The sequence below is a fragment of the Bos taurus genome, chromosome 3 (genome assembly GCF_002263795.3).
Source record: "Bos taurus isolate L1 Dominette 01449 registration number 42190680 breed Hereford chromosome 3, ARS-UCD2.0, whole genome shotgun sequence".
NCBI lineage: Eukaryota > Metazoa > Chordata > Mammalia > Artiodactyla > Bovidae > Bos > Bos taurus.
Window position 1 is genome coordinate 120286624 of NC_037330.1, and position 24234 is coordinate 120310857.

Below are 24234 nucleotides of genomic sequence, written 5' to 3' on the forward strand. Positions count from 1 at the left end.
ACCCTGTTCCCACGTGGAGATGCTTCTCCCCCGTCCCAGGCCTCTGTGGGCAGCAGATGGGGGGAGCATTGCTGGGCCCCCAAAACTCACAGGCGGAGAGGCCCCAGGAGCACAGTGCCATGAGGGTGGGGTGCAGGGGACCAGTCTCCTGGGGTCCCCAGCACACCTCAGGCCCAGAAGATGAAGCCTGTACCCATCAGTTGGGGTCACCAGGAAGGGAGGGTGGGTCACCAGGAAGGGAGGGTGGTCCACCCCTGAGAGGCGGGGCACCCACCCCTGAGAGGTGGGGCATCTACCCCTGAGAGGCCAAGCATCCACACCGGGCAGAAGGGCCAGCCCAGAATCAGCTCAGGCAGCCAGCCAGCAACTGCCACAGGGCAGCCGAGCCCCCCATCGCCTGAGTGCCCGGGCAGCTGGAGAATGGCCAGCGGGGAGGGGCGGGCCTCGGAGACACCCACACCCTCCGTGGCTCTCAGGACCAGAGGGCCCTTCCAGGAACGTCCCCCCATCTCTGAACGCCAGCCAGCTGTCCCTGGGTCCCTCCTAGTATTGGGAGAGCAGAAACCCTGGGACGCTCCTGTACCTGCCCGTGTGTGCGTGGGGTCCTTTTTTTGGCCAAGCTATGCAGCTTGCAGAATCTTAGTTCTCTGACCAGGGACTGAACCCGTGCCCCAGCAGTGAAAGCGCAGAGTGCTAGCTCCTGGACTGCCAGGGGATTCCCCGAGTGTGCTTAGTCATGGTGGGTTTCCGTGTCTTGCTCCTGCAGAGCGTGGGGTCCCCTAAGCTGAGCTCTGCTGGCTGCCTGTCCCCCCAGGCCAGGGAAACCGTGGCTGCTCTCTAGGCAGCTGCGGACAGCGCAGCACCTCCCCCAGGAGAGACCCCGGGCGGGGCTGACGCTCTGCCCTCCATGTGTCCGCAGCCTCCGTGTGCCAGACACTGCGTCCCTGCCTCAACGGCGGCAAGTGCATTGACGACTGCGTCACGGGCAACCCCTCCTATACCTGCTCCTGCCTCTCAGGCTTCACGGGGAGGACGTGCCACCTGGGTGAGCTTCTGCAGGACACGCCCATATCCCGCTCCTTGGAGGGACCAGCCCCAGGAGGAACCCCACCCCCGCCCCGCCCCAGAGGGGCCACAACCTGCGGCCCAGGGTCTCTGTCCCCGTGTCCTGGGCAGCTCCACGGCTGTGAGCACCGCCCAGCCCTGGCGGGCCCCGTCCTCCCAGGCGTCCCTCCACTGAGGCTCCAGCCGCCCCGTTTTCCAGATGTGAACGAGTGCGCTTCCCACCCGTGTCAGAACGGTGGGACCTGCACACACGGCGTCAACAGCTTCAGCTGCCAGTGCCCTGCCGGCTTCAGGGGACCCACCTGCGAGACAGGTAAGAGGAGCCCACCCGGCCCCACGCGCCAGGGGCCACAGGGCGCCCGGAACGGTCCTGCCAGACCTGGGGGGCAGGGGCATCAGGTCAGCATGCTGCACGTGCCTTGCCCCAGAGGCGGGTGGCCAGAGAGGTGGTGGGGGAGGGGGTTGCAGGAGCCCAGAGTCCAGAGGAGGGGCCTCGGGGCGCGGCAGGAGCACTGAGCACAGCACTCAGCCCTGTGAGGCCTGGGAACAGGGCAGGGCCTGCTTCCAGACCCTCTCACTCTAGGACCTGTGCCCCCAAACCTTCAACCCCAAGGGCTCCTGGCAGGAGTGGAATCTGCTCCTCCCCACCCTGGGGCTCTCGTGGCCTGGCTGTGGGTTGAGGTCTTTCTCAAGAGCCTCCTGTTGCTCCCAAGCTGCAGCTCGCACTGCGGTTTGCTGAGTGATGGTGCACACCCCCAGCTTCACCACGGGAGGCTGCTAGGGGAGCCCAAGAGATGGAGCCCTTAAGATCAGCGCATGGCGGCCCCTGACCCCCATCGGCTCAGCCAGAGACACTCCCCCTAGACCTTCAGGGATATGAACTGTTATTTGGAAACAACACTGTTAAATCAAACGGGTGCGGGTAACAGCCTCACCAGTGTCTCAGCTAGAAAAACATTTCTAATGGATACTTAGGGCCACAGGGCATGTTTCCAAGTCTCTGACTCTGGTGTGTAGACACGTATCCAGGCCAGCAGGGCCCTGGGGGCCTTGGGGCAGCGCCGGCAGTCCTGAGCCTTGGCCTCTCCGTGGCCAGCACAGCAACACCCGCAGCAGCGGCCCGGGCCCCCAACAGCTCCCTGGTCTCCAGACCTGCCTCGGCATCCAGAGTCCATGCCAGCAGGGGCACCAGGCAGCGTCCAGCAGGGACGTGGGCGCTGGCTGCCTCGAGTCTCCCCACTCCCACCTGCGCCCAGCCCTGCTCTGGTGAGGTCAGGGTCCCAGAGACAGGGACGCCCCAGGAGGCTGGGAGTTGGGCCCCTTCATGCCCGTGCCCCTGCCATCTGCTGGGATAAACCCAGTTCAGATGAGCATTCAGTGCCAGTGGCCGGGGACGGCCCTGGACTGCAGGGCCCGCTGCCCCCTGGAGACTGCCAGGGCCACCCGTGTGCAGCCCGCAGTGCAGGGTGGGGCTCAGAGGGAGACCGGGCCGCACAGCCGGGAGCCCCATGGCCGTGCACACTGCGCTCACAGCAGAGTCTCCGTGCGATGACAGAGAGTGTCAGAACGGCGGCTGGTGCCGGGCGGAGGGCGGCGCCGCGGCGTGCGTGTGCCCAGCCGGCTACACAGGGGCGGCCTGCGAGACAGGTGAGCGTGCCCTCGGCTGGTGGCTGTGGGGCGGGGCGGGGTGCCAGTGGGGCAAGGTGCTGGGTGGTCAGAGGCTGGTGTGCAGCCGAGCTCCCACCTCTGCCACCCGCAGACGTGGACGAGTGCAGCTCTGACCCCTGCCTGAACGGAGGCTCGTGTGTCGACCTGGTGGGGAATTTCACCTGCCTGTGTGCAGAACCCTTCGAGGGACCTCGCTGTGAGACAGGTAATGGCCGTGTCGCAGCTCCCCATGGGTGACGGGGTCAGCTGCCCCCTCGTCCTCTGGAGGTGGGCTCTGGTCTGGGCTCTGCTGTGCACATGCTGGATGAGGCCCAGGAAGTCTGCTCCCCTCTCTCAGGCGGATGGCCACACTCCCCAGGCCCCGCCCCTTCAGCAGATTCTAGGCTGTTTATTGCCCCTTCTTCCTGCCCCAGAGCCCTCCGGTGCAAGGAAACAAACCTTGGGCTGATCTCCACCACACGTGATGAAGTCTGCTCACTTCTGTTCTATTGCATGTTGTTTTAAATGCTGGTTGCTCCTTGGAAGAAAAACTATGACAAACCTAGACAGCACATTAAAAGCAGAGACTTTACCAACCAACGTCTGTATAGTAAAAGCTGTGGTTTTCCCAGTACTCATGTATGGATGTGAGAGTTGGACTATAAAGAAAGCTGAGTGCCAAAGAATTGATGCTTTTGAACTGTGGTGTTGGAGAAGATTCTTGAGTCCCTTGGACTGCAAGAAGATCCAACCAGTCAATTCTAAAGTCAGTTCTGATCAGTCCTGAATATTCATTGGAAGGACTGATGCTGAAGCTGAAACTCCAATACTTTGGCCACTGGAGGTGAAGAGCCGGCTCATTGGAAAAGACCCTGATGCTGAGAAAGATTGCAGGCAGGAGGAGAAGGGGACGACAGAGGATGAGATGGTTGGACGGCATCTGATTCAAACAACTTGAGTCTGAGCACACTCTGGGAAACAGTGCAGGACGGGAAGCCTGGCATGCCGTAGGCCATGCGGTCACAAAGTCTCAGACGTGACTGAGCAACTGAACGACAACAGGACTCAATTAAAAGACCAACTCGATTTTATGACCCACAGAATAAATTACGACTTCAGCATCTGACATCCCCTGACCTCCCAGGGCCTCCACCCCCGAGCCAGCAATAGCTGTGCACCCATCTCCCCGGGGGTTGGGGGGTGCTCAAGACAAACTCATCAGATTTACTTTGAGTCTAAAAACTTAAGAAGGAAGTGAGGTTTTGCTACAAGTAAGATGCAGGTGGGCGCGGTGCCCTCCACTGGTCTGTGGCCAGCAGGCCACGCGCAGGGCAGGCTGTGTCCCCAGGGGACGGCGAGGCCTCACAGTGCAGAGGGTGGGCAGGTGGCAGCCCCACCTGCTGCCCGAAATCATCGTGATGTCACAGGACGGCCTCGACTGGCATCCGAGCATCAGCGTACTTAACTAAACTCATGTCAGAAAACAGATAAAGTGATTTCAGAAGATTTTACAAAGAAATCACGTTTGTACAAAGAATAATGCTAATAAAAGCAAACTGTGAGGAACAGCCACTAATGCATCCACCCCAGTACAAGCTCTGGAGCCACACTTCAAGGCACAGAGGAAGCTGGCACAGAGGAAGCTGGCCAAAAACCAGACTAAAGACTGTCAAGCCTTCTGCTTCTGGCCAACGAGGATGAGCCGCTCTGGGACTCTCCCTGTCACTCTCAACAACAAAACCAGACCAGGCACAGGAAACACCTGCTCTCAGCCACTGGACAACTGAAAGCCAGGAACTTCATTCCTGGGAGAGGAGGAGGAAGCGGGGTGGAACCCACAGCTGCCACAAGGCTGCATCAGAGCCGTTGCCAGGCTGCCCTGTGGGTGGGGAGGGGGTTCCAGACTCCAGCAGTTCCTCTGAGTCTCTGAGTCAAGGAGCAGAGATCCCAGTTCAGTGCCTGGAGGTTGTGCTGGTGCCACCAACAAGGACAGAGCTGCTGGGGGGGGGGGGGGGGGCCGCGGGGAGGGAAGAGGAGAAAGCGGGAGATGAGCCCTGGACAGCTGCCCTGAGACCCCTTGAATCTGGGTGGGGTGAGAGCTGCTGGGCTGGGGAAGAACCACTGGGAGTGGTGTCAGTTACTGAAACTCAAGCCCACTCCTACCAGCCAGAGTGGAGCAAGCTCTTCATACCCAGGGCCAGTACTGAGTAGAGTACCCAGTGGTATCACCTTAGTGGTGGGGATGAATACGTGCTAAGCTAATGGCAGGTCTGATCTGCCCCAAGAAAACTGAAAAGAAAGCTTGAAAGGACCAGACAGCTCTGTCTAGTCAAAGCTATGGTTTTTCCAGTAGTCATGTATGGATGTGAGAATTGGACTATAAAGAAGGCTGAGCACTGAAAAATTGATGCTTTTGAACTGTGGTATTGGAGAAGACTCTTGAGAGCCTCTTGGACTGCAAGGAAATCTAACTAGTCAATCCTAAAGGAAAATCAGTCCTGAATATTCACTGGTAGGACTGATGCTGAAGCTGAAACTCCAATGCTTTGGCCACCTGATGTGAGAACCGACTCGTTGGAAAAGACCCTGATGCTGGGGAAGATTGAAGGCAGGAGGAGAAGGGGACAACAGAGGATGAGATGGCTGGATGGCATCACCAACTCCATGGACATGAGTCTGATTAAGCTCCGGGAGTTGGTGATGGACAGGGAGGCCCAGCATGCTGCAGGTCATTGGTTCGCAAAGATTCAGACACAACTGACTGACTGAACTGAACTTAAAATAAATGAATTTAACCATATGTCAGAATAAAATCCTAAACTCTTTAGATGAATGTAACAGAATCCAGGACCCCAGAATACCCACCCAAAAGTTACCAGACATACAAAAGGTTAAGAGTATATGACTTACCGCCAGAAGTAAAATAGATATAAAGAAATAGTGGCCAGAGATGGCCAGAGAATCAGCAAACATAAATGTTTGATCATCCATCATGAACATGCATGTGCCATATGTTCAAGAGTGTTGAGGGAAAAGACATAATGAGAAGTAGAAGATATTAAGGAAGAAGGCAATGGCACCCCACTCCAGTACTCTTGCCTGGAAAATCCCATGGATGGAGGAGCCTGGTAGGCTGTAGTCCATGGGGTCGCTAGGAGTCGGACACGACTGAGCGACTTCACTTTCACTTTTCACTTTCATGCATTGGAGGAGGAAATGGCAACCCACTCCAGTGTTCTTGCCTAGAGAATCCCAGGGACGGCGGGGCCTGGTGGGCTGCCGTCTATGGGGTCGCACAGAGTCGGACACGACTGAAGCAACTTAGCAGCAGCAGCAGAATATATTAAAGAAGTTTCTAGAGATGAAGAACATAATATCTGGATTAAAAAGAAAACACTGGACGGTGTTCACAGCAGGTTAGACGCTGCAGAAGGAAAGGTCAACGGCCTCGAAGAGAGAAATGGGAACGATTCGACAAGCAGCCCAGAGAGGGTGACACGGAGGGCAGCAGTGAGGGGGGGCCTGTGCAGGGACGCCGCGCGCCCAGCAGGTGTGACCCTGCAGTCCCTGCAGGAAGGATGGGCTGAAGGGGTGCAGGGAAAGAGTGTGAAAAAGCAACAGCCAAACAGTTTCTAAGTCTGATGAAAATGAAAACCCAAAAGTCAAGAAAAACATGAAGAAAACCATACAAAGCCCAACATAAATCAAATTGCTGAAAACCACTACATGAACCAAGGAGTTCCAGATGCACAAGCTGGATTTAGAAAAGGCAGAGGAACCAGAGATCAAACTGCCAACATCTGCCAGATCACAGAAAAAGTAAGAGAATTCCATGAAAACATCTACTTCTGCTTCATTGACTACACTAAAGCCTTTGATTGTATGGATCACAACAAACTGGAAAATTCTTAAAAAGATGGGACTAGTAGACTACCTTACCTGCCTCCTGAGAAACCTGTATGCAGGTCAAGAAGCAAAAGTTAGAACCAAACATGGAACAAGAGACTGGTTTAAAATTGGGAAAGAAGTGCATCAAGCCTGCATATTGTCACCCTGTTTATTTAACTTATATGCAGAGTACATCATGTGAAATGCCAGACTGGATGAATCACAGACTGAAATCAAGATTACTGGTAGAAATATCAATAATCTCAGATATGCAGATGATACCATCCTTATGGCAGAAAGCAAAGAGAAACTAAAGATCTTCTTGATGAAGGTGAAAGAGGAGAGTGAAAAAGCTGGCTTAAAACAACATTCAAAAACTAAGATCATGGTCCCATCACTTCATGGCAAATAGATGGAGAAACAATGGAAACAGTGACAGACTATTTTCTTGGGCTCCAAAATCACTCCAGATGGTGATTGCAGCCATAAAATTAAAAGATGCTTGCTCTTTGGAAGAAAAGCTATGACAGACAGCATATTAAAAAGCAGAGACATTACTTTATTGACAAAGGTCCACATAGTCAAAGCTATGGTTTTTCCAGTAGTCATGTATGAATGTGAGAGTTAGACCATAAAGAAAGCTGAGTACCAAAGAACTGATGCTTTCAAACTGTGATATTGGAGAAGACTCTTGAGAGTCCCTTGGACTGAAAGGAGATCAAACCAGTCAATCCTAGGGGAAAGCAAGCATGAATATTCACTGGAAGGACTGATGCTGAAGCTGAAGCTCCACTACTTTGGGCACCTGATATGAAGACCTCACTCATCAGAAAAGACCCTGATGCTGGGAAAGATTGAAGGCAGGAGAAGGGGACAACAGAGGAGGGGATGGTTGGATGGCATCACCGACTCAATGAACATGAGTTTGAGCAAGCTCCCGGAGATGGCAAAGGAAGCCTGGTGCGCTGCAGTCCGTGGAGTCACAGAGAGCCAGGCCCGACTGAGAGGCTGAGTAACAACAACGACAGAGGGAAAATCTTAAAGCAGCCAGAGAGAAAAGACAGACACAAGCGTGCCAGCAGCCTCGGCCTCCGAGTCCGTGCAGGCTGGACGACAGTGGGACGGCACCCGTGAAGCCCTGGAAGAAGTAAGCTGTAACACTAGGGCTGTACACCACAAACACCGTCTTTCAGAAATTAAGGCTAAACAGAGATGCTTTTCAGATGGCCTCTCGGCAGTGCAGAGGACACGAGTATGGAGACCAGCCAGGACGCAGGGACGTGGAGGCACTGCTGGCTGACCCAGCCTGACTGATATTCACAGAGACCCATGTTCCTTCCAGGGCCTGCAAGCCTCCACCATGACAGACAACCCCATTGGCCATAAAATGAAGCTCAATAAACTGAAAAGGACTGTGTTCTCTGATCGCAGCAAAATTAAACTAGAAATCAACAGGAGACAGATACCTGGAAAACCCCGAGCATTTCAGTAACTCCATTTCACTTGGAGCCTCTGGCCTCAGCCAGGCCCTCGGTGCACCATCGGCCCCTCTGCACTCCAGATGCTGCTTCTGCTCCAGAGAAGGGGTTCGGGGCTGAGGGCTGCTGGGGGCCAGTCTCCAGGCACTTGGCACAAACAACAGAGGTTAACGTGCCTCCTCTCTGGCCCAAGGCCCTGTTAACCCACTCCCTGCCCAGGCCCGCTGCCAGGCCTTGGGTGACCACTGCTTTTCTTGCAGGACACCACCCAGTGTCCGACGCCTGCCTCTCGGGCCCTTGCCAGAATGGAGGCACCTGTGTGGATGCAGATCAGGGCTACGTGTGCGAATGCCCTGAAGGCTTCATGGGTCTCGACTGCAGGGAAAGTGCGTGTGGGCCAGGCCGCCGGGCTGGGGGCCCCATGGGGTGTGCATGTGGATACCTATGGAGAGGATCTGGGAGTGGGGAGAGGGGCTGCACAGCCGGTTTTATGGGACAGTGGTCAGGAGGGCGGCCCCATACTGAGGCCTGTCTCCGCTCCGTCTGTGGCAGGAACCCCCAGCAGCTGTGAGTGCCGCAATGGTGGCAGGTGCCTGGGGGCCAACAGCAGCCTCTGCCAGTGCCCACCGGGCTTCTTTGGGCTCCTCTGCGAATTTGGTAAGTGCCCAGGGTTGGGACGGGGCTCCCGTCCTGCCCTGCCCTGAGAATCCCTGAAAGCACGGTGAGCCCCGGGTGTGGGGGGCACCCCAGCCTGGTCACCCCCGGGGTCACGCGGTCCCTGGGCCTCCCCCTCGTGTGCAGAGGTCACGGCCACGCCCTGCAACATGAACACGCAGTGCCCCGACGGCGGCTACTGCATGGAGTACGGCGGGAGCTACCTGTGTGTCTGCCACGCCGACCACAACGTCAGCCACTGTGAGTGGGCCTGCCTGGAAGCTGGCGGGGGAGGTGCTGGGAGGCCCTGGGGGCAGCAGGAGGAGGCAGCGAGGGGACCTGGGGGTGGGCAGCCTGGCCACGCGCCCTGCTCCACCCGCTGCAGCCACGTGTGAGCGCCACTCGGAGCCTTCCAGCTCAGCTGCCGGGACATGGCCGCCTGACAAGCGCCCGCGGAGAAGCATGTCTGCCGGCATATGTGTCAGTGCAGACACCGAGTGAGCCGGGTAGAGAGTCGTCACGTGTGACGGTGGTGACGTGCTACCAGGTGGTCCTGATACCAGGACTCCTGTGGAGCCCAGCTCAGTCCCAACTCAGTCCCAGCTCACGGAAGAGCAAAGGCAAAATCTGGAAAATTCAAAAATGTGATAGAAGAGATTCTAGGGGGGCCTCCGAGCCAGCATGAGGACTCAAGCCTGGCATCGGTTCTGGCCAGGACGTCAGGATGACCGTCCTCTGCCCCACAGCGCTGCCGTCGCCGTGTGACTCCGACCCCTGCTTCAATGGAGGTTCCTGTGACGCGCACGAAGACTCCTACACGTGCGAGTGCCCGCGGGGCTTCCACGGCCGCCACTGCGAGAAAGGTGGGCACGGCAGGGGCGCCTCCCGCCTCCCGCCGCCACAGCGCTCTCCGCACAGTTACGGGGGGCGGGGCGGGGCGCCTGCCGCCAGTCGCAGCGCTCTCGGCACAGTGCACTCCCCTCCTGCTCACTGTGTTTCCAGTGGGATTTAGAATCACCGATTTATAAAAAAACTCAGTGTTGTCCACTCGCTAGTTCTGTCCAACTCTCTGTGACCCCATGGCCGGCAGCACGCCAGGCTTCCGTCCTTCACCATCTCCTGGAGTTGGTCAGATTCACGTCCACTGAGTCGACTTTATAAACGTAATGCAGCTGGAGAATGTCGACGTTTTACAACACTTGGCCACGTAGGAACGTAAGCGCTCCTACGCAGATACGCTGCGGGCGTCACTGCGCGCGCCCTGCCTGCCCAGCAGTCCCTCCAGCAGGAGAAGCAGCACTCAGGACTGTTTTCAGTGACCCAGGCATCCTCTGGTCAGGGCCCAGGGTGCTGGCTGCCTGGCCCCTGTGCCCACGTCTGTCCTCCCGGGCTTGGCACCTGGGCCCCGTCCAGCCCTCTTGCTGCCTCACGTGTCCAGAGAGCTGAAACCTGAACCCCTGCCTCTGCCACTCCCACGGGGCCCTGAGACTGGGCCCCCGGGGGTCTGACCACAGAGCCCACGGCCTCCACACCCCTGCGGAGGAGGGCTTTCCAGAGAGCAGGCTGATTCTGTGCAGAGCCACCGAGGTCCTGCACACTTGGCCAAGGCGTCCCCAAGAGGGGGCAGAGGGACATGGCGGGGCGGGGGTGGTGGCTGGAACCTGGACAAGCGTTCTGTGAGGCCCCACAGGGCATGGGAGGGAGGCCCCTCCTGCCTCACATCCCCCCCAAGATCGTCAAGCAGGCCGAGGGTCTACACTGCTGGCTGAGCTGTGAAGGTGCGACATCCACCCCGCAGGCCAGGGAAGGCCCTCAGTGCAGGCACAGGAACACGCAGATCTGAGTGGGAGTGCCACGGCTCCCCACTCAGCAGGAAGGCGGCAGTGGGCAGCTCTCCAGCGCTTCCCCAACAGAGCCCGGTCAGGGCAGGGGGGTGGAGGGTGGCAGGTGCAGGGGTGGGACTCAGGCGCAGGGGGCCGGGGCAGTGGGTGCAGGGGTGGGGCGGCGGGCACAGGGCCCCCAAGCCAAGTGGGGAGCACCTGGTGAGCTCGGCCCTGGGCAGCAGCCTCAGGGGCTGTGCTGACCAGCAGCCCTGGCCTGCGGGCACTCTGGGCCAGGAGGCTGGACCCAGCTAACCAGCCTCTCTGTCTGTCTGTCCCTGGCAGCCCGGCCGCGCCTGTGCAGCTCTGGGCCTTGCAGGAACGGAGGCACGTGTAAGGAGGCGGGCGGCGAGTACCACTGCGACTGCCCCTACCGCTTCACTGGCAGGCACTGCGAGATTGGTGCGAGCCCAGCGGGCGGGCCAGCCTGGGGAGGGTGGGGAGGGGCCGGCCTGGGATCCCTGCCCTGCTCCCTGCGTCTGCTCGTCAGGAGCACCCCACAAGCCCCCTACCGCCCCTGATGAGGGTGTGGAGGGACAAGGGGAGGGACCGGAGGGGGGTGCACGCGATCCCTGGCCCTACCCAATGGGTGCCTCTGCTTCCAGGGAAGCCAGACTCCTGCGCCTCGGGTCCCTGTCACAATGGCGGCACTTGCTTCCACTACATCGGCAAATACAAGTGTGACTGCCCCCCGGGCTTCTCGGGGCGGCACTGTGAGATAGGTAAGGGGGGCTCTCCATAGCCCCGTGGCCCCGAGGCACAGCTGGTGCGAGAGGCAGGATGCCCGTGCCCCCAGAGGCCTCAGTGGGGACAGTGATGGCCAATGGGGTTCCCGCGCCCTTGCAGCCCCCTCGCCCTGCTTCCGGAGCCCGTGCATGAATGGGGGCACCTGCGAGGACCTAGGCACAGACTTCTCCTGCCACTGCCAAGCAGGGTACACAGGACGCCGGTGCCAGGCAGGTGAGCAGGCCAGGATGGGGCAGCGCAGGGCCCAGCAGGGGACTGGGGAGGGAGGGGAAGAAGGAAACCTCTGAGCAGCCTGCTCTGGGGGCCGGTTCTGTCACCCTGGGACAGGCTGCACAGGGAGCAAGGGGCCCGGGTCAGAGCAGCGGGAGGCCAGGCAGGGGCCAGCAGCGCAGTACAGGGCTGCCCTGTCCTTGCAGAGGTAGACTGCGGGCCCCCCGGCGAGGTGCAGCATGCCACCCTGCGATTCAACGGCACCCGACTGGGCTCAGTGGCCCTGTACTTGTGTGACCGAGGCTACAGCCCAAGCGCCTCCAGCCATGTCCGGGTGTGCCAGCCACAGGGCGTCTGGAGCGAGCCCCCCCAGTGCCACGGTGACTGGGGCCCTCTGCCGGGGGGGTGGGGGGGGGAGCCACGCCCCGCTCCCTTGGGCCACGCCCCGCTCCCCTGGGCTGAGCAGGAAAGCACGAGCCGCAATTCTGACCCTGGGCTCTGTCTCCTCTGTGCCAAGTGAGGGCAAAACCTGGTGCTGATGGTGGTAATGACCGGTCCCCTCCACTCCGGACCCTTCTCTAAGGGCTTCCGGTCCTCAGAGCAGCCCAAAGCATGAGGTCTAACACCCACAAGCCCACTCTGCAGAGGAAGCCGCTGAGGCCAGGAGGCAGCCCAAAGGCAGAGCCCTGCAGAGGCAGATCAGGGCTTAGGTCCCACTCCTGCTCCCAGGCCTGCCCAGGCCTGCGGGATCAGACCCTACATTTGAACAAGGCACCCACGAGCCCCCACAAGCTTTTAAGGGGTGTTGCCCTGCAGGCAAGGCCTGCCTTGAGCCAGGCACCTGGAGACAGGGTGCTACAGACAGCACCACCAGCGGTGTGTTAAGTGAAACGGAACGTTCCAAACTGTTCAGACCATCTGTGTAATGGTAACACGGTCTCAGAAAGCAAAGAGCTTTCAGCAGACTAGTTTAGGGACAGGACAGCATCCAGAGAAGGGAGGCGCAGAGCACACCGCCCCCTCCCAGATGCCCTGCAAGGTGTCGGGCCTGGGCGGCCCTCTCAGGTGGAGCGTCAGAACACAGGTGCGGTCACTTGGCCTCGAGCCTGCTCCTTTACGCATGTCCTTCCAAGCCCCCCAGGTCACTGTCTAGGAGGCCACCCCGGGCCCAGTGTTGCTTCTCCTCAACATGCCATGAGGAGGAGTGGGAACTGCCAAGGAACGTGAGCTCACAAGCCAGGATACCAGGACGCTCGAGAAATGCGGCACCTCAGAGACACTGATAGAGCCCAGACAACACATACTCCTGGGAGCAGAGACGTAGATAAGGAAGAACATAAACGCAGGACAAAGACACAAAAGGAAACATGACACTGGCCGTAAAAATAGAATCAACAAGTGGTGTTCAAAAGAGGCAGAAATAAGATGCTCGAAAAACTGTAACAGTAGGAGTGGCAGATGCACCTTGTAAATGGGAACAAAGACGAAGCTAATGAGCTGAAAGGCCAGTGTAAGGAGCTGTGCCAGAGAGACGAAGGGAAACACTCACAGATTAGAAAGGAGGCGTGGGCTCTGAGGAGGGAGTAAGTGCTGACACCGAGGCAACAGGCCCCCAAGAGTGACACAAATTAAAACAGGCTGGAATGTCACAACTATGGAGCTAAACTCCCGGAATAGCTGATAAGTGAGCAGAGACTGAAAGGGCCTGCAGAGTGTCAAACAGGAGGAGAGAGGCACGAGACACAGTACAATAAAATGTAAGAAAATCAGGAGGAAGAGATCCTTAGAAAAAGGGACAAGAAGCCACAAGGGAACAAGAATCAGATTGGCACCAGACTTCTTATAGAGACGTCAGGAGTGAGGTAATAAAACGGCATTTTAAAGATAGTGAAGCGACCCATTCAGTTAGGGTGTGGACAGTTAGAAAACACCATCACACTCACTGTGACATCAAGGAAGCTCCAGAGAGCCCATAAAATCGTACCTCTTAACTCATTAGAGAGCTGAGGATGCAAAGTTTTCTCACAGGGAAGCACCAGGCCCAAACAAGTCCATGGATCAATCCCACCAAACCAAGAAGCAGCCTGCTGCAGTGCTACACAGGCCCTCCTGGGCAGCAGAAAGAGTGTGTGCCACCCACTCTTCAAGGCCAGGACAACCTTAAACCAGCACCAGACATGGACAGGTGGACAGAGTAAAGTTATGGCTCCATTAAACGTGAAAACATGCAGAAATCTGATGGTCTGTAAAGACTATACACCATAATGGGGCTTCCCAGGTGATGCCAGTGATAAAGCAGCAGCCTGCCGATGAAGGAGACCCAAGAGACGTGGGTTTGATTCCTGGGTCAGGAAGATCCCCTAGAGTAGGAAGTGGCAACCCACTCCTGTATTCTTTCCTGGAAAATTCCATGGACAGAGGAGCCTGGTGGGTGACAGTCCCTGGGGCCACAGAGTCAGACACGACTGAGCACACACAGCATTCTTAAGTTGGGTTGTTGTAAAAATAGTTGATACTAGAAAAATTTGCTAACCAACTAAAAGAAAAGTCATATAAGAATTTCAATGAATGTATAATAAGCATTTGACAAAATTCATACCTATTCAAGTAACAAATTCCTACCAAGTAAGAATTTTAAAAGCACTCCTTATCCAGATAAAAATATGATACACACACACCTTTCTAGTACCACATGGTATAATACAGGACTTATTGGAGGGAAAACTTATAAAAGAGAAATAGCAGAGCCCACAGAGCCCCCCAGGTGTTCATTAGCCCACAGGGAGATGTGCTTAGACCAGGCATAAGCTAGGCTGAACACACAATTCCACTGAAGCTCACCAGTTACACGCCACATATTTACAGAGGAATGAGGACAGGTTACATTAAGAGGGCTATGGGATTGCCCTGGCGGTCATGGTTAAGGCTCCGTGCTTCCACTGCAGAGGGCACAGGTTCAGGCCCTGGTCAAGGGAGTTCTGCCTGCTGCATGGTGAGGCCAAAAACAAAAAGGAGAGGAAGCTGTGGACCAGTGTTCCCTGACCCTCATTATACAGGAGGAGGATCTGGAACCGAAAAGCTGCTCTTCCGCCGAACTGACTCAGACGTGCCTAGCTACCAACAAGGAGGAAGGAAATTAGCTTCTGAGGCAGTTTTATGATGGGTCTCATCTAACCTAGAATAGACATTGTCCTAAGTGGAGAAACATTCCCCTTAAAATTCAGAACAAAATAAGGGTGCCCATTATCACCAAGTCTAGTCAACAGTACACTGTCAGTAATAGCCTATGCAATAAAGTAAGAAGAAGAAAGCAAAGTCATGAAAACGCTAAAGGAGGGAGGAGAAACATCAGTGTTTACAGCCAATACGGTTGTCTCTCAACCAAAAGAAAACTCTATAAATGATAGGAAATGTAATATGTTTGGTGAATATAGGTTATAACAAAATCCATTGCATTTTTATGAATCAACAATAAATAATGATTAAATGACATAGTTTTTATAATTAATTATAAAAAAGACATGTGCAGATGAAACCAAAAACTGATTCCTTGAAAGGATCAATAAAAATAATAAGCCTCTAGCTAGACTGATCAAGGGAAAAAATAAAAATTAGCAATATCAAAATAAAAAGAGATATCACTTAAGACTATATGAGCATTTAAAGGGCAAGGAGATACTGGGAACAACTTCAGGCCAATATATCTCACAATGTAGAACAAGTGAAGAAAGATGCTAATGATACAACTGACACCAGAATAAATGGAGAATATGAAGAGCCTCGTGTCTATTACGGAGATTTAACTCATGGCTAAAAACCTCCCTGCAAAGGAAACGGCAGGACCAGACGCCTCACTGAGTTCTGTCAAACCCTTCAGAAGGAATAACAGCACCATCCACAGGGCTCTTTCAGAGAGTGTAGGAGGAAGGGATCCTCCTCAGCTCATCTCATGAGGCCAATATCGCCTTTGTGCCGAAACCAGAGACGCTGCACAAATGAAGGTACAGGCCAACAACATGCTTCATGTGCAAAGCACAGAATCCTAACAAGACATTACTAAGATCCAACCCAGTATTACATCAGAAGGCTAATACAGCCTGACCTAGAGGGATTTATGTCAAGAACAGTTTAACCTTTGAAAATCAGTAAATCTAATTCACCATAGTAGAAAATAAAGGAGAAAACCATATGATTGTCTTAATAGATGCAGAAAAAGTCATTTGACAAAATTCAACTATTATTTTTAAAATTCTTAACAAACTAAAGAGTAGAAGGAAATTTATTTAACCCGATCAAAGGGCATCCATGAAAAAGATCAACAGCTAACAAAGTGCTTACAGGTGAAAGAGTCCCTGCCGTCATCAGCAGACAGGCAAAGGTGTCCGCTCACCAGGGCCTTCCGCCACTGTCCTGGAGATCCTAGGCCACACAGAGGCGAGAAAAGGAAGACAGCACGTCTATCGGGCAAGAAGTAAAGATGACACGATCGTGCACACAGAAAATCCTAAGAAATTCTACAATAGAAGCAACAGAACTAATAAGTGAATTCAAGCAGGTTACAGGATACAGGGTCAATACACAGAAACAATTATATTTTCATACTCTAGCAGGGGAGACTTGGAAAGTGAGATGGAACAATGCTGTATACAATAGCATCAAAATGATAATTTTTATATATATGAAATGAATTATAGACATAAGTGTAAAAGTTAAAACTATAAACTTCTGTAAGAAAACAGAGAAAATCTTCTTGACAACTGGAATAAAATGGTTAGGTACTCAGAAAATATGACATTGTTTCTCCACTCCTCACCATACCCAACAATTAGTTCCAGATGTATTAAGGACTTAAATGCGTTTTTTTTTGACTATGTAGTTTTGTGTAGGAAATGCAGGTTAACTATCTTTTTGGCCTTAAGGCAGGGAAAGATTCCACAAAAACAACTAAATATAAAAGGAAAAAATGGACAAGATGACTAGTTATAAATTAGGAAGTTAAATTCCTTGGCCTTAAGAAAGTTGGGCTTCCCTTGTGGCTCATATGGTAAACAATCTGTCTTCAATACGGGAGACCTGGGTTCAATCCCTGGGTTGGGAAGATCCCCTTGAGAAGGGGAAGGCTACCCACTCCAGTATTCTGGCCTGGAGAATTCCATGGGCTGTAGAGTCCATGGTGTCACAAAGAGTCAGACGTGACTAAGTGACTTTCACTTATGTATGTATGTTATCTACACATATATGTATATACACATACATGTTATGTATAGTGTCTATGTATACACACACATAAACATATAGAATCAACCCAACAGGTAAGACACGTGAGTAGGAGTCTCACAGTAGAAAACAACATTCCCTCTGTCAGTGAAGTGCGAAATGCTAATCAGCAGTACAGTGAGACACATTCAGTTGGCAAAACTTCTGAAGTCTAAAAGCCCATAAACTGGTGAGAATGTGGACAGACAGCGTTTGTTCTAAATTGCTGGAGGGCGTGTAAACGGGTACAAGCACGCTGAGGGCAGTTTAGTCGTTTGTCGAGCTGACCCCCTTCATATAAACTGTGTCCTAGCAACTGTACGGCTGGATAATTGTAAATTGAGGGAAAACTCTACACCAGGAGATGTGAAAGACACAGAAGCTTTGTTTCAACAGCAAGAAATCTAAACCCAACCCCAAAGCCTACCAAACAAGAGAGAGAAAGTATGGTATAATCACCCTGAGGAATATTACACAGCAATGAAGAGAACCACCCACAACATAGAAACATCTTATTAATATAACGTTGAGTGAGAAAAGAGTACGTTAACCACAATGTCCTATAAATAAAGTTCATAATAGCAAAATTGCCCAGCATATTGGTAAAAATTTAAAACTAAGGAGGCACAGAGGGGATAACCGTGGAAATTCAGGTCACAAGCAGCGGGATGTGCGTGCGAGCAGATGAGCCGACACTCCTAGCCCCAGGTCAGGCGCCAGCCCTGGGGTCATTCTGTCAGTAGCTCTTATTTACTCACTTACACGTTAAGCATTAAGAGTAGACTGTTTTAAGCTGAACGTCGTTACTTCAGGAGCAAAACCCCCAGCTTTTAAAAACTCCACCGTGAATATTTCACAATGAAGGGCCAGCCCCCAAGCGTCTTGGGCTCATACACGACTGTTACACAATGGCGCGGTGCGGTCCTCGGGAGCAGCCCCAGCCCCTTCCCAGAGGTGCGTCTCTTCCCCTCCAGGGCCCTCCTCGGGTGCTGGCCTCTCCCGGCACCTGGGGTGTCGTAGACTTCTGTCCAGAGCCTCTTGTCAAAGCTCACGTGCATCCCTCCTAGTCCGGCTTCAAGTCATCCCTGCTAACAGCAGCAACACTGCTTTTTTCTTGGGGTCTCTCCCGGCGCCTGGCACCCGGGCTTTCCTCGCTCAGAAATCGACGAGTGCCGATCCCAGCCGTGCCTGCATGGGGGCTCCTGCCAGGACCGCATCGCTGGGTACCTGTGCGTCTGCAGCCCAGGGCGTGAAGGCACCCACTGTGAGCGGGGTAAGACAGTCCCGGCCTTCCGTGGGCCGGCCGCTCCCGCTGAGCTCCAGCGCCCCAGCACGGTCCCCTTGCCCAGCCACTCCTCTCCCTGTGCTGGGGTCTGGCTGGGTGCTGCCTGCTCTCTCGGGCCCCTGCTGGCTCTGATGTCCACAGGGACGGCAGTTTATAGATACACTTGCCTCTCGTCCCCCGGAAGCACAGACTGCAGCTGACAACAGCTGACCATGACCCTCCTCCCTGCCTCCCGCAGACCCTGGCTGGTGGAGGGCGGGGGGAGGTGGGGATGAGGACCCAGGGCCAGAGAAGGTGGGGTGCAGGGGGCAGATTCCAGCCCTGTGTCTGAGCCAGAGTAGGGGGGAGGCTCCATGAAGCCTGCTCCCTCACTCCTGTGCAGGCCAGGTGGCCGGAGAACCTGGGTAGTGAAGGCAGCAGGGGCCCGACAGGCTCTGTGGGCAGAGTGAGGGCAGGGGAAGCTGAAGTCTGGGGCACAGGAGGCCCCGGGGCAGCGGCCATGCAGCCTCATGTCCGTGTCCCTCTCCTCAGAGACAGACAAATGCCAGGCACAGCCCTGCAGAAACGGAGGCACCTGCAGGGACCTCCCGGGGGCCTCTGTCTGCCAGTGCCCCCCCGGTTTCACTGGAGTCCACTGCGAGACAGGTAGGGGCTGCTCTCGGGCTCCCCACGTGCTGGGCCCTCACCCACACTCATGATACCCTGGACACCTGGGAAAACCTGTTTCCAACAAGCACAGACGCTGGGCTGCTCAGAGCAGGGCGTGGGGACGGTGCCCGGGGACAGGCTTGTGGGGGGAGGGACCCCAGCAGGGAGGACAAGGGGAGGGCCAGGCCCCTGCCCGCCTCCGCCCCCAGCGACCTCGCCCCACCGTCCCTTCCCTTCCTCCCGCTGTCCTCTCCTCCCTCCCCCAGACACCCCCTTGCTGCCCTGGCCGACTCTCTGGGTGTTCTCCAGAGGTGGATGCCTGCGACTCCAGCCCCTGCCAGCACGGAGGCCGCTGTGAGAACGGTGGCGGGGCCTACCTGTGCGTCTGCCCAGAGGGCTTCTTCGGCTACCACTGTGAGACAGGTGGGGCTCACCACTCCCCGCCCCCTGCACCCCGTCCACCCGCTCCATGTCCAGCCACAGGCCATGCCGCCCCTGGAAGGGCCAAGCTCACGGCCGCCCCAGGGGCCTGGCGCTCCCAGCTCCTCATGGCGAGAGCCCCTCGCTCGTGAGCCTGTTTGGGCCCCTTGGGGACCGGGCAGGGGACAAGGCCTCCCCTGGCCATGGCCTGCAGTAGCCCCCACCCCGCCGCCTGCCACCCCGGCACCGTGTCTCCCTGCTGTGCGTCTCCCCAGGGCAGGTGGCCTGATCTGTGCTGTTTGAGTGTCCCCAAGTGCCCCTAAGCTGGGCCTGACCAGCACCGCTCAGATGTGCAGGGTGGACAGGTCCTGGGCTCCAGCCCGGCTGCAGGGCACAGGAGCCGGCCCAGCGACGAGCGTAGTGTGGACAGTTTGTGGCCAGAGTACCTCACCGGGGCGGGGGGCCCTGTGGGCCCTGGCTTGGAAGCCCGGGGCTGCACCCCAGCCCTAGCAGACACAGGCTGCGGAAGGGCCGGTGTTCTCAGCTGCTGCCCAGGAGTGGTCACCTTGGCTTGGCTGGGGGTGGGCCAGCCTGGCCTCTCCGTGGGGCCCCTGGCAAGCCCTGCCCCTCCCCCAGAGAGTGTCCCCCATATCTGCTCCCCAAAGAGCCACCTGGGACTGCCCACATGCATCCCACAAACACACCAACACGGGACCAGCCCAGGGCCAGCATCGAGGGCCCGGGGGAAGGCGCCCGGCCAGACGTCCACTCACTGCTGCCTCCCCCCACAGTGAGTGACCCCTGCTTCTCCAGCCCCTGTGGAGGCCGCGGCTACTGCCTGGCCAGCAACGGGTCCCACAGCTGCACCTGTAAAGTGGGCTACACCGGCAGGGACTGTGACAAAGGTGAGGCAGCGAGGGCGCCAGCGTGGGGGCTCCGGTCTCGCCTGAGGGCTGCAGACACCCCGCGGGGCAGGACAGGGAGCCGAGCGTCCCCAGGCCCAAGGGCCAGACACCCGCCTGGGGGCCGGGACTTGCCCGGCCGACAGCTGACACCCCCCTTCCCTTGTTCTTGACCGAAACCCTGAAGAGCTCTTCCCACCAACGGCCCTCAAGGTGGAGCAAGTGGAAGAGAGTGGGGTCTCCATCTCCTGGCGCCCCCCCGAAGGCCCAGCGGCCAGGCAGCTGCTGGATGGCTATGCCGTCACCTACGTGTCCTCGGACGGCTCCTACCGCCGCACAGACTTCGTGGACCGGGGCCGCTCCGCGCACCAGCTCCGGGCCCTGGCACCCGGCAGGGCCTACAACGTCTCTGTCTTCTCGGTCAAGCGCAACGCCAACAACAAGAACGACATCAGCAGGCCCGTGGTGCTGCTTGCCCGCACGCGTGAGTGGCTCGGGCTGCCCGCCCCCCGAGGGCCCCGCCCTGGTGTGCCCCCAGCAGGGTGCCCAACCCAGCCGAGAGGGCCCCTCCTCTGGAGGAGAGGGACAGTGATGGGGGATGGAGGGGGCTGGGGACTGCAGGGGGGGCCCCTGAGAAGGGGCTGGGACTGCCGTGGGGTGAGGACGGAGCCTCCCCGCAGGCTGGAGCAGAGGCAGCTGTGGGGCAGCAGGGAGGCCGTTTGGGTATGCTGCCCTGAAGGGAGTTGTGCGGAGCAGCTGGGCTCGGCTGGCTTGTGTGCTCCTGGGGCTGTGTGCGAGGGGGAACCCCGGAATACTTCCATGATGTGGGTTGGTGGGGGCTGGCCCTGGGAGTCAAGAGATGGGGAGGGCAGGCTGGAGGATGGAATGAGAGCTGGGCAGTGGCATGACCGCTGGGCATGTTGGGAGCCCCTTGAGGGTGGCTAGCAGGGCGGGGCAGGTGGGCACAAGTGGGAACAGGCTGGTGCGTACACAGGTGGGCACATATGGACAAGTCAGCATGGGCGGGCAGGTGAGCACAGGTGGGCAGGTGGGCACGGCCAGTCACGGGAGCAGGGCAAGCGAGGCAGGCATGGCCTGCCGGCCAGGTGAGCAGGAAGACGAGGGTCCTGGAGGAAGAGGGGAGCCCCTTCTCGGGTCCCTCGGAAGGAATGCGGCAGGCATCCTCCGCGGATGCCGACAGCCAGGACGCTGATGGCCAAGTGTGAGGAGGGACGAGGCCTCAGGGCGGGGTGTCCTGGGGAGGGACAGCACACGGGGCCAGGAGGGTGGCTGCAGCATGTGACAGAAGAGCCTCGGGGGCTGGGGACGGGCAGGGCCATCCTGAGCCCGGCTTTAGCAAGAAGCACTTTTGAGGCTGCTCGAGGTGGGCTCTGGAAGGAAGACAGCCTCCCCCGTGCCATCGGGGTAGGGGTGAGGCACCACTTCCTGCAGACCAGGGCTTGGCACTCTGGGAGCTGGGGCACCCCCTCAACTCCCTCAGCCAGGGGTTCGGACCCTTCCCTGGCGTCAGTGAGGCCTCTCCTGGCTTCTCCCTGGCAGGCCCCAGGAGCCCCCAGATGGTGCAGAGAGTCACTGTCAGAGCCACCAGCCAGCCAGGGAGCCAGGAAGGTCCCACCCTGCCCCCTGGCAGGCCCAGACCACGCAGGGCAGAGCCTGCAGCAGCCCCTCTGCAACGCCCCTGCCCTGAGGCAGTGGCCAGGGCATGTCCACCTGCCCCTGGTCCCTGCTAGACTGAGGGGCGCCTGCAGCAAGCCCAGGCTGGACGGGCATCTCGAGGCCAGTCTGTACAGGTCCCCAGGGCCCTTCCTGAGCCCCGTCTCCAGCCCTGGCCCCACCCTCCAGGGGTGAGGAGGGGCCACACAGGCTGCTCACCCACTGTCCCCAGGACCCCGCCCCATCGAGGGCCTTGAGGTTGCCAACGTGACAGCCAGCGCCATTTCGGTGCGGTGGGCTCTGCACAGGATCCGCCACGCCACCGTCAGCAGCGTCCGCCTGTCCATCCGCCACCCTGAGGCCCAGGAGGAGCAGTCCACTGACGTGGACAGGAGTGTGGACAGGTTCACGTTCAGGTAAGAGCAAGGGTGCCCTCTCCCCCCGTCCCACCGGGCTCCTGCCACCCTCTCCCCTCCCAGCCCCTAGAGGAGCAGGGCCATGTGATCAGCCCCGGGCCTCACCGCTGCCTTGCCTCCTGCGGGCGCCACATGCCCAAGAGAGCAGGGACGCTCTGACTCTGTGGATGGCACCCCCTGCAGACAGAACAGAGAGGCCACTGGAGGCCAGCCCAGAGTCCCTCCAGGCCGAGTCACCAGAGTCCTTGGAAAGGGAGAAGGCAGGCACCCTTGGGTTGCCTGACATTTTTACTTTGTTCAAATATGTTCAAACCTTAAACTGGTGAAGGACAGGGCAGCCTGGCGTGCTGCATGGGGTCCATGGGGTCGCAGAGTCAGACAAGACTTGAGCAGCTGAACTGAGCGGAACTGAAATTTCTTATGGATATTACGTATTATATACCAACAAAACTACAAAATAAAATACAAATGAACATCAGTCATTGAAAATGACTAATGACTGAAATAAGCATTTCAGCAGCATCACAGGGAAGCCTCAGACCCCCAGCCTAGGCCCCGAGCTCAGAGACGCTCCCAGACGGTGGCCCACGATGGACCCATGAGCCACCTTCTGAGCCAGGCAGGGAGGGTGGGCAGTGCTAGGGGCAGGGTGAGCAGGGAAGGCGGCAGCTGTGACGTCCCCACCAAGTTCCTGAGCCTCTGACCGCAGCTGTGGAGGTGGGCTCAGGGACAGCTCTGCAGCGTCCAGCCTAGAGCAGCCATGGGCCGTGGCTGGGAGAGGGCTCTGGAAGGCGGGCGGGCAGGCCACCACACCGCCGCACCAGCACATGTCCCATCTGCAGTCTCCTCTCCACCGTGTCTTCTGTGCTCTTCCGTCCAGCCGGATGGCCATCTGTGCTAGAGACCACGCCCCACCCCTTGTCTGTGAAGTGTGGCTGTGGCTCCTTCTGCCCACTCCCCAGGAACAGGGGGACAGAGAAACAAATGGGGTCCCAGGTGGGCACTCCTGTGTTGGGGTCCCCAAGGCCATCCCCACGTTCCCGAGGGGGTTCCCCAAGACTCAGCAGAGATTCAGGACAGAGAAAGGATACAAAGCGACATCAGTGAAAGGAAGAGGCGGGTGGGGACCAGTCACAGACCATGTGTGAGCTTCCACAGCCCCTCTCCACATAAGACAAGTCCCCCCCACATCCCCAACACACCCCATCCCCACCACCAGCCAGCAGGTACTTTCCTGGGGAGCCACGTAGACATATATCATCCAGGGCTTTTACTGGGCAGGAGGGCGGGCAGAGTCACAGGCACCTGAGCCTGGAGAAAGTTTCAGAACCCCAGAGGAAGGGATGCTCAGCTGGCAGGAGCCTCACTGTGCAGACATTTAGGGGCAGGGAAACCCTCTCCTCCCCGAGGGCACTGGGTACCCTCCGAAGTTCCATCCCAGGGCCAGCTTCGTGGGCAGCCCTCCCGAGGGGGCGGGCGGGCCGGCCTGTTAGCCCTTTTCCTTCAGTTGCCCTATGCTGGCCTCTGCTGTCTGAGCACCAGCTTCTGGCCACACCGCAGCCACCTGGGCCTGTGTCCTGTCCAGCGCTAGACAGACCAGGGAGGAGCCCCCTACCCCAGGGGCACCCAGCTCTCAGGCCCCAGTCTGGCCTCTGTGGGGGCTGCCTGGCCACCAGCCCTGGGAGGACTCCCACCCAGGTCACACCAGGCAGGGGACGACCCCCACCAGCCCCAGGACAACCCCCGCCTGGGTCACACCAGCCAGGGGACGACCCCCACCCGTGTCACACCGGCCCCGGGACGCCCCCCGCCTGGGTCACACCGGCCCCGGGACGCCCCCCGCCTGGGTCACACCGGCGGAGCTGTGGTCTGCGAGCAGAGCCATCCTGTTCCTCTCCCTGGCCTCCATTCCCCACAGGGCCTTGCTGCCAGGAAGGAGATACGCCATCTGGGTGACGGCCCTCAGCGGGCTCGGGGGGCAGGAGCGCCCCACGGAGAGCCTGGCCTCGGCCCCGGTGCATGTGTGGACCCGTGAGTAGAGGGGTGAGGGCTCAGCTCCCTTCC

At 57.5% G+C, this 24234-nt stretch overlaps 1 protein-coding gene across 10 annotated transcripts in view; it reads left to right on the forward strand.

The window, feature by feature from the left end:
* Window positions 1–24234, forward strand: part of SNED1 (sushi, nidogen and EGF like domains 1) — a 75350-nt gene that overhangs the window by 32433 nt on the left and 18683 nt on the right. For all 10 annotated transcript variants that reach the window (XR_003034130.2, XR_003034128.2, XR_003034129.2 and 7 more), the window contains exons 5-23: window positions 920–1045; window positions 1265–1378; window positions 2599–2712; window positions 2825–2938; window positions 8339–8464; window positions 8631–8735; window positions 8880–8993; window positions 9479–9595; window positions 10898–11014; window positions 11218–11334; window positions 11459–11572; window positions 11776–11949; window positions 17985–18098; window positions 18642–18755; window positions 19068–19181; window positions 19970–20083; window positions 20268–20564; window positions 21987–22170; window positions 24089–24201. Coding sequence is in view for 6 of the 10 variants with exons in the window: in XM_024990344.2 (XP_024846112.1) it covers window positions 920–1045; window positions 1265–1378; window positions 2599–2712; window positions 2825–2938; window positions 8339–8464; window positions 8631–8735; window positions 8880–8993; window positions 9479–9595; window positions 10898–11014; window positions 11218–11334; window positions 11459–11572; window positions 11776–11949; window positions 17985–18098; window positions 18642–18755; window positions 19068–19181; window positions 19970–20083; window positions 20268–20564; window positions 21987–22170; window positions 24089–24201 (2502 nt within the window). In the remaining 4 variants the exon portion in view is untranslated. The remainder of the gene's footprint in view (window positions 1–919; window positions 1046–1264; window positions 1379–2598; window positions 2713–2824; window positions 2939–8338; window positions 8465–8630; window positions 8736–8879; window positions 8994–9478; window positions 9596–10897; window positions 11015–11217; window positions 11335–11458; window positions 11573–11775; window positions 11950–17984; window positions 18099–18641; window positions 18756–19067; window positions 19182–19969; window positions 20084–20267; window positions 20565–21986; window positions 22171–24088; window positions 24202–24234) is intronic.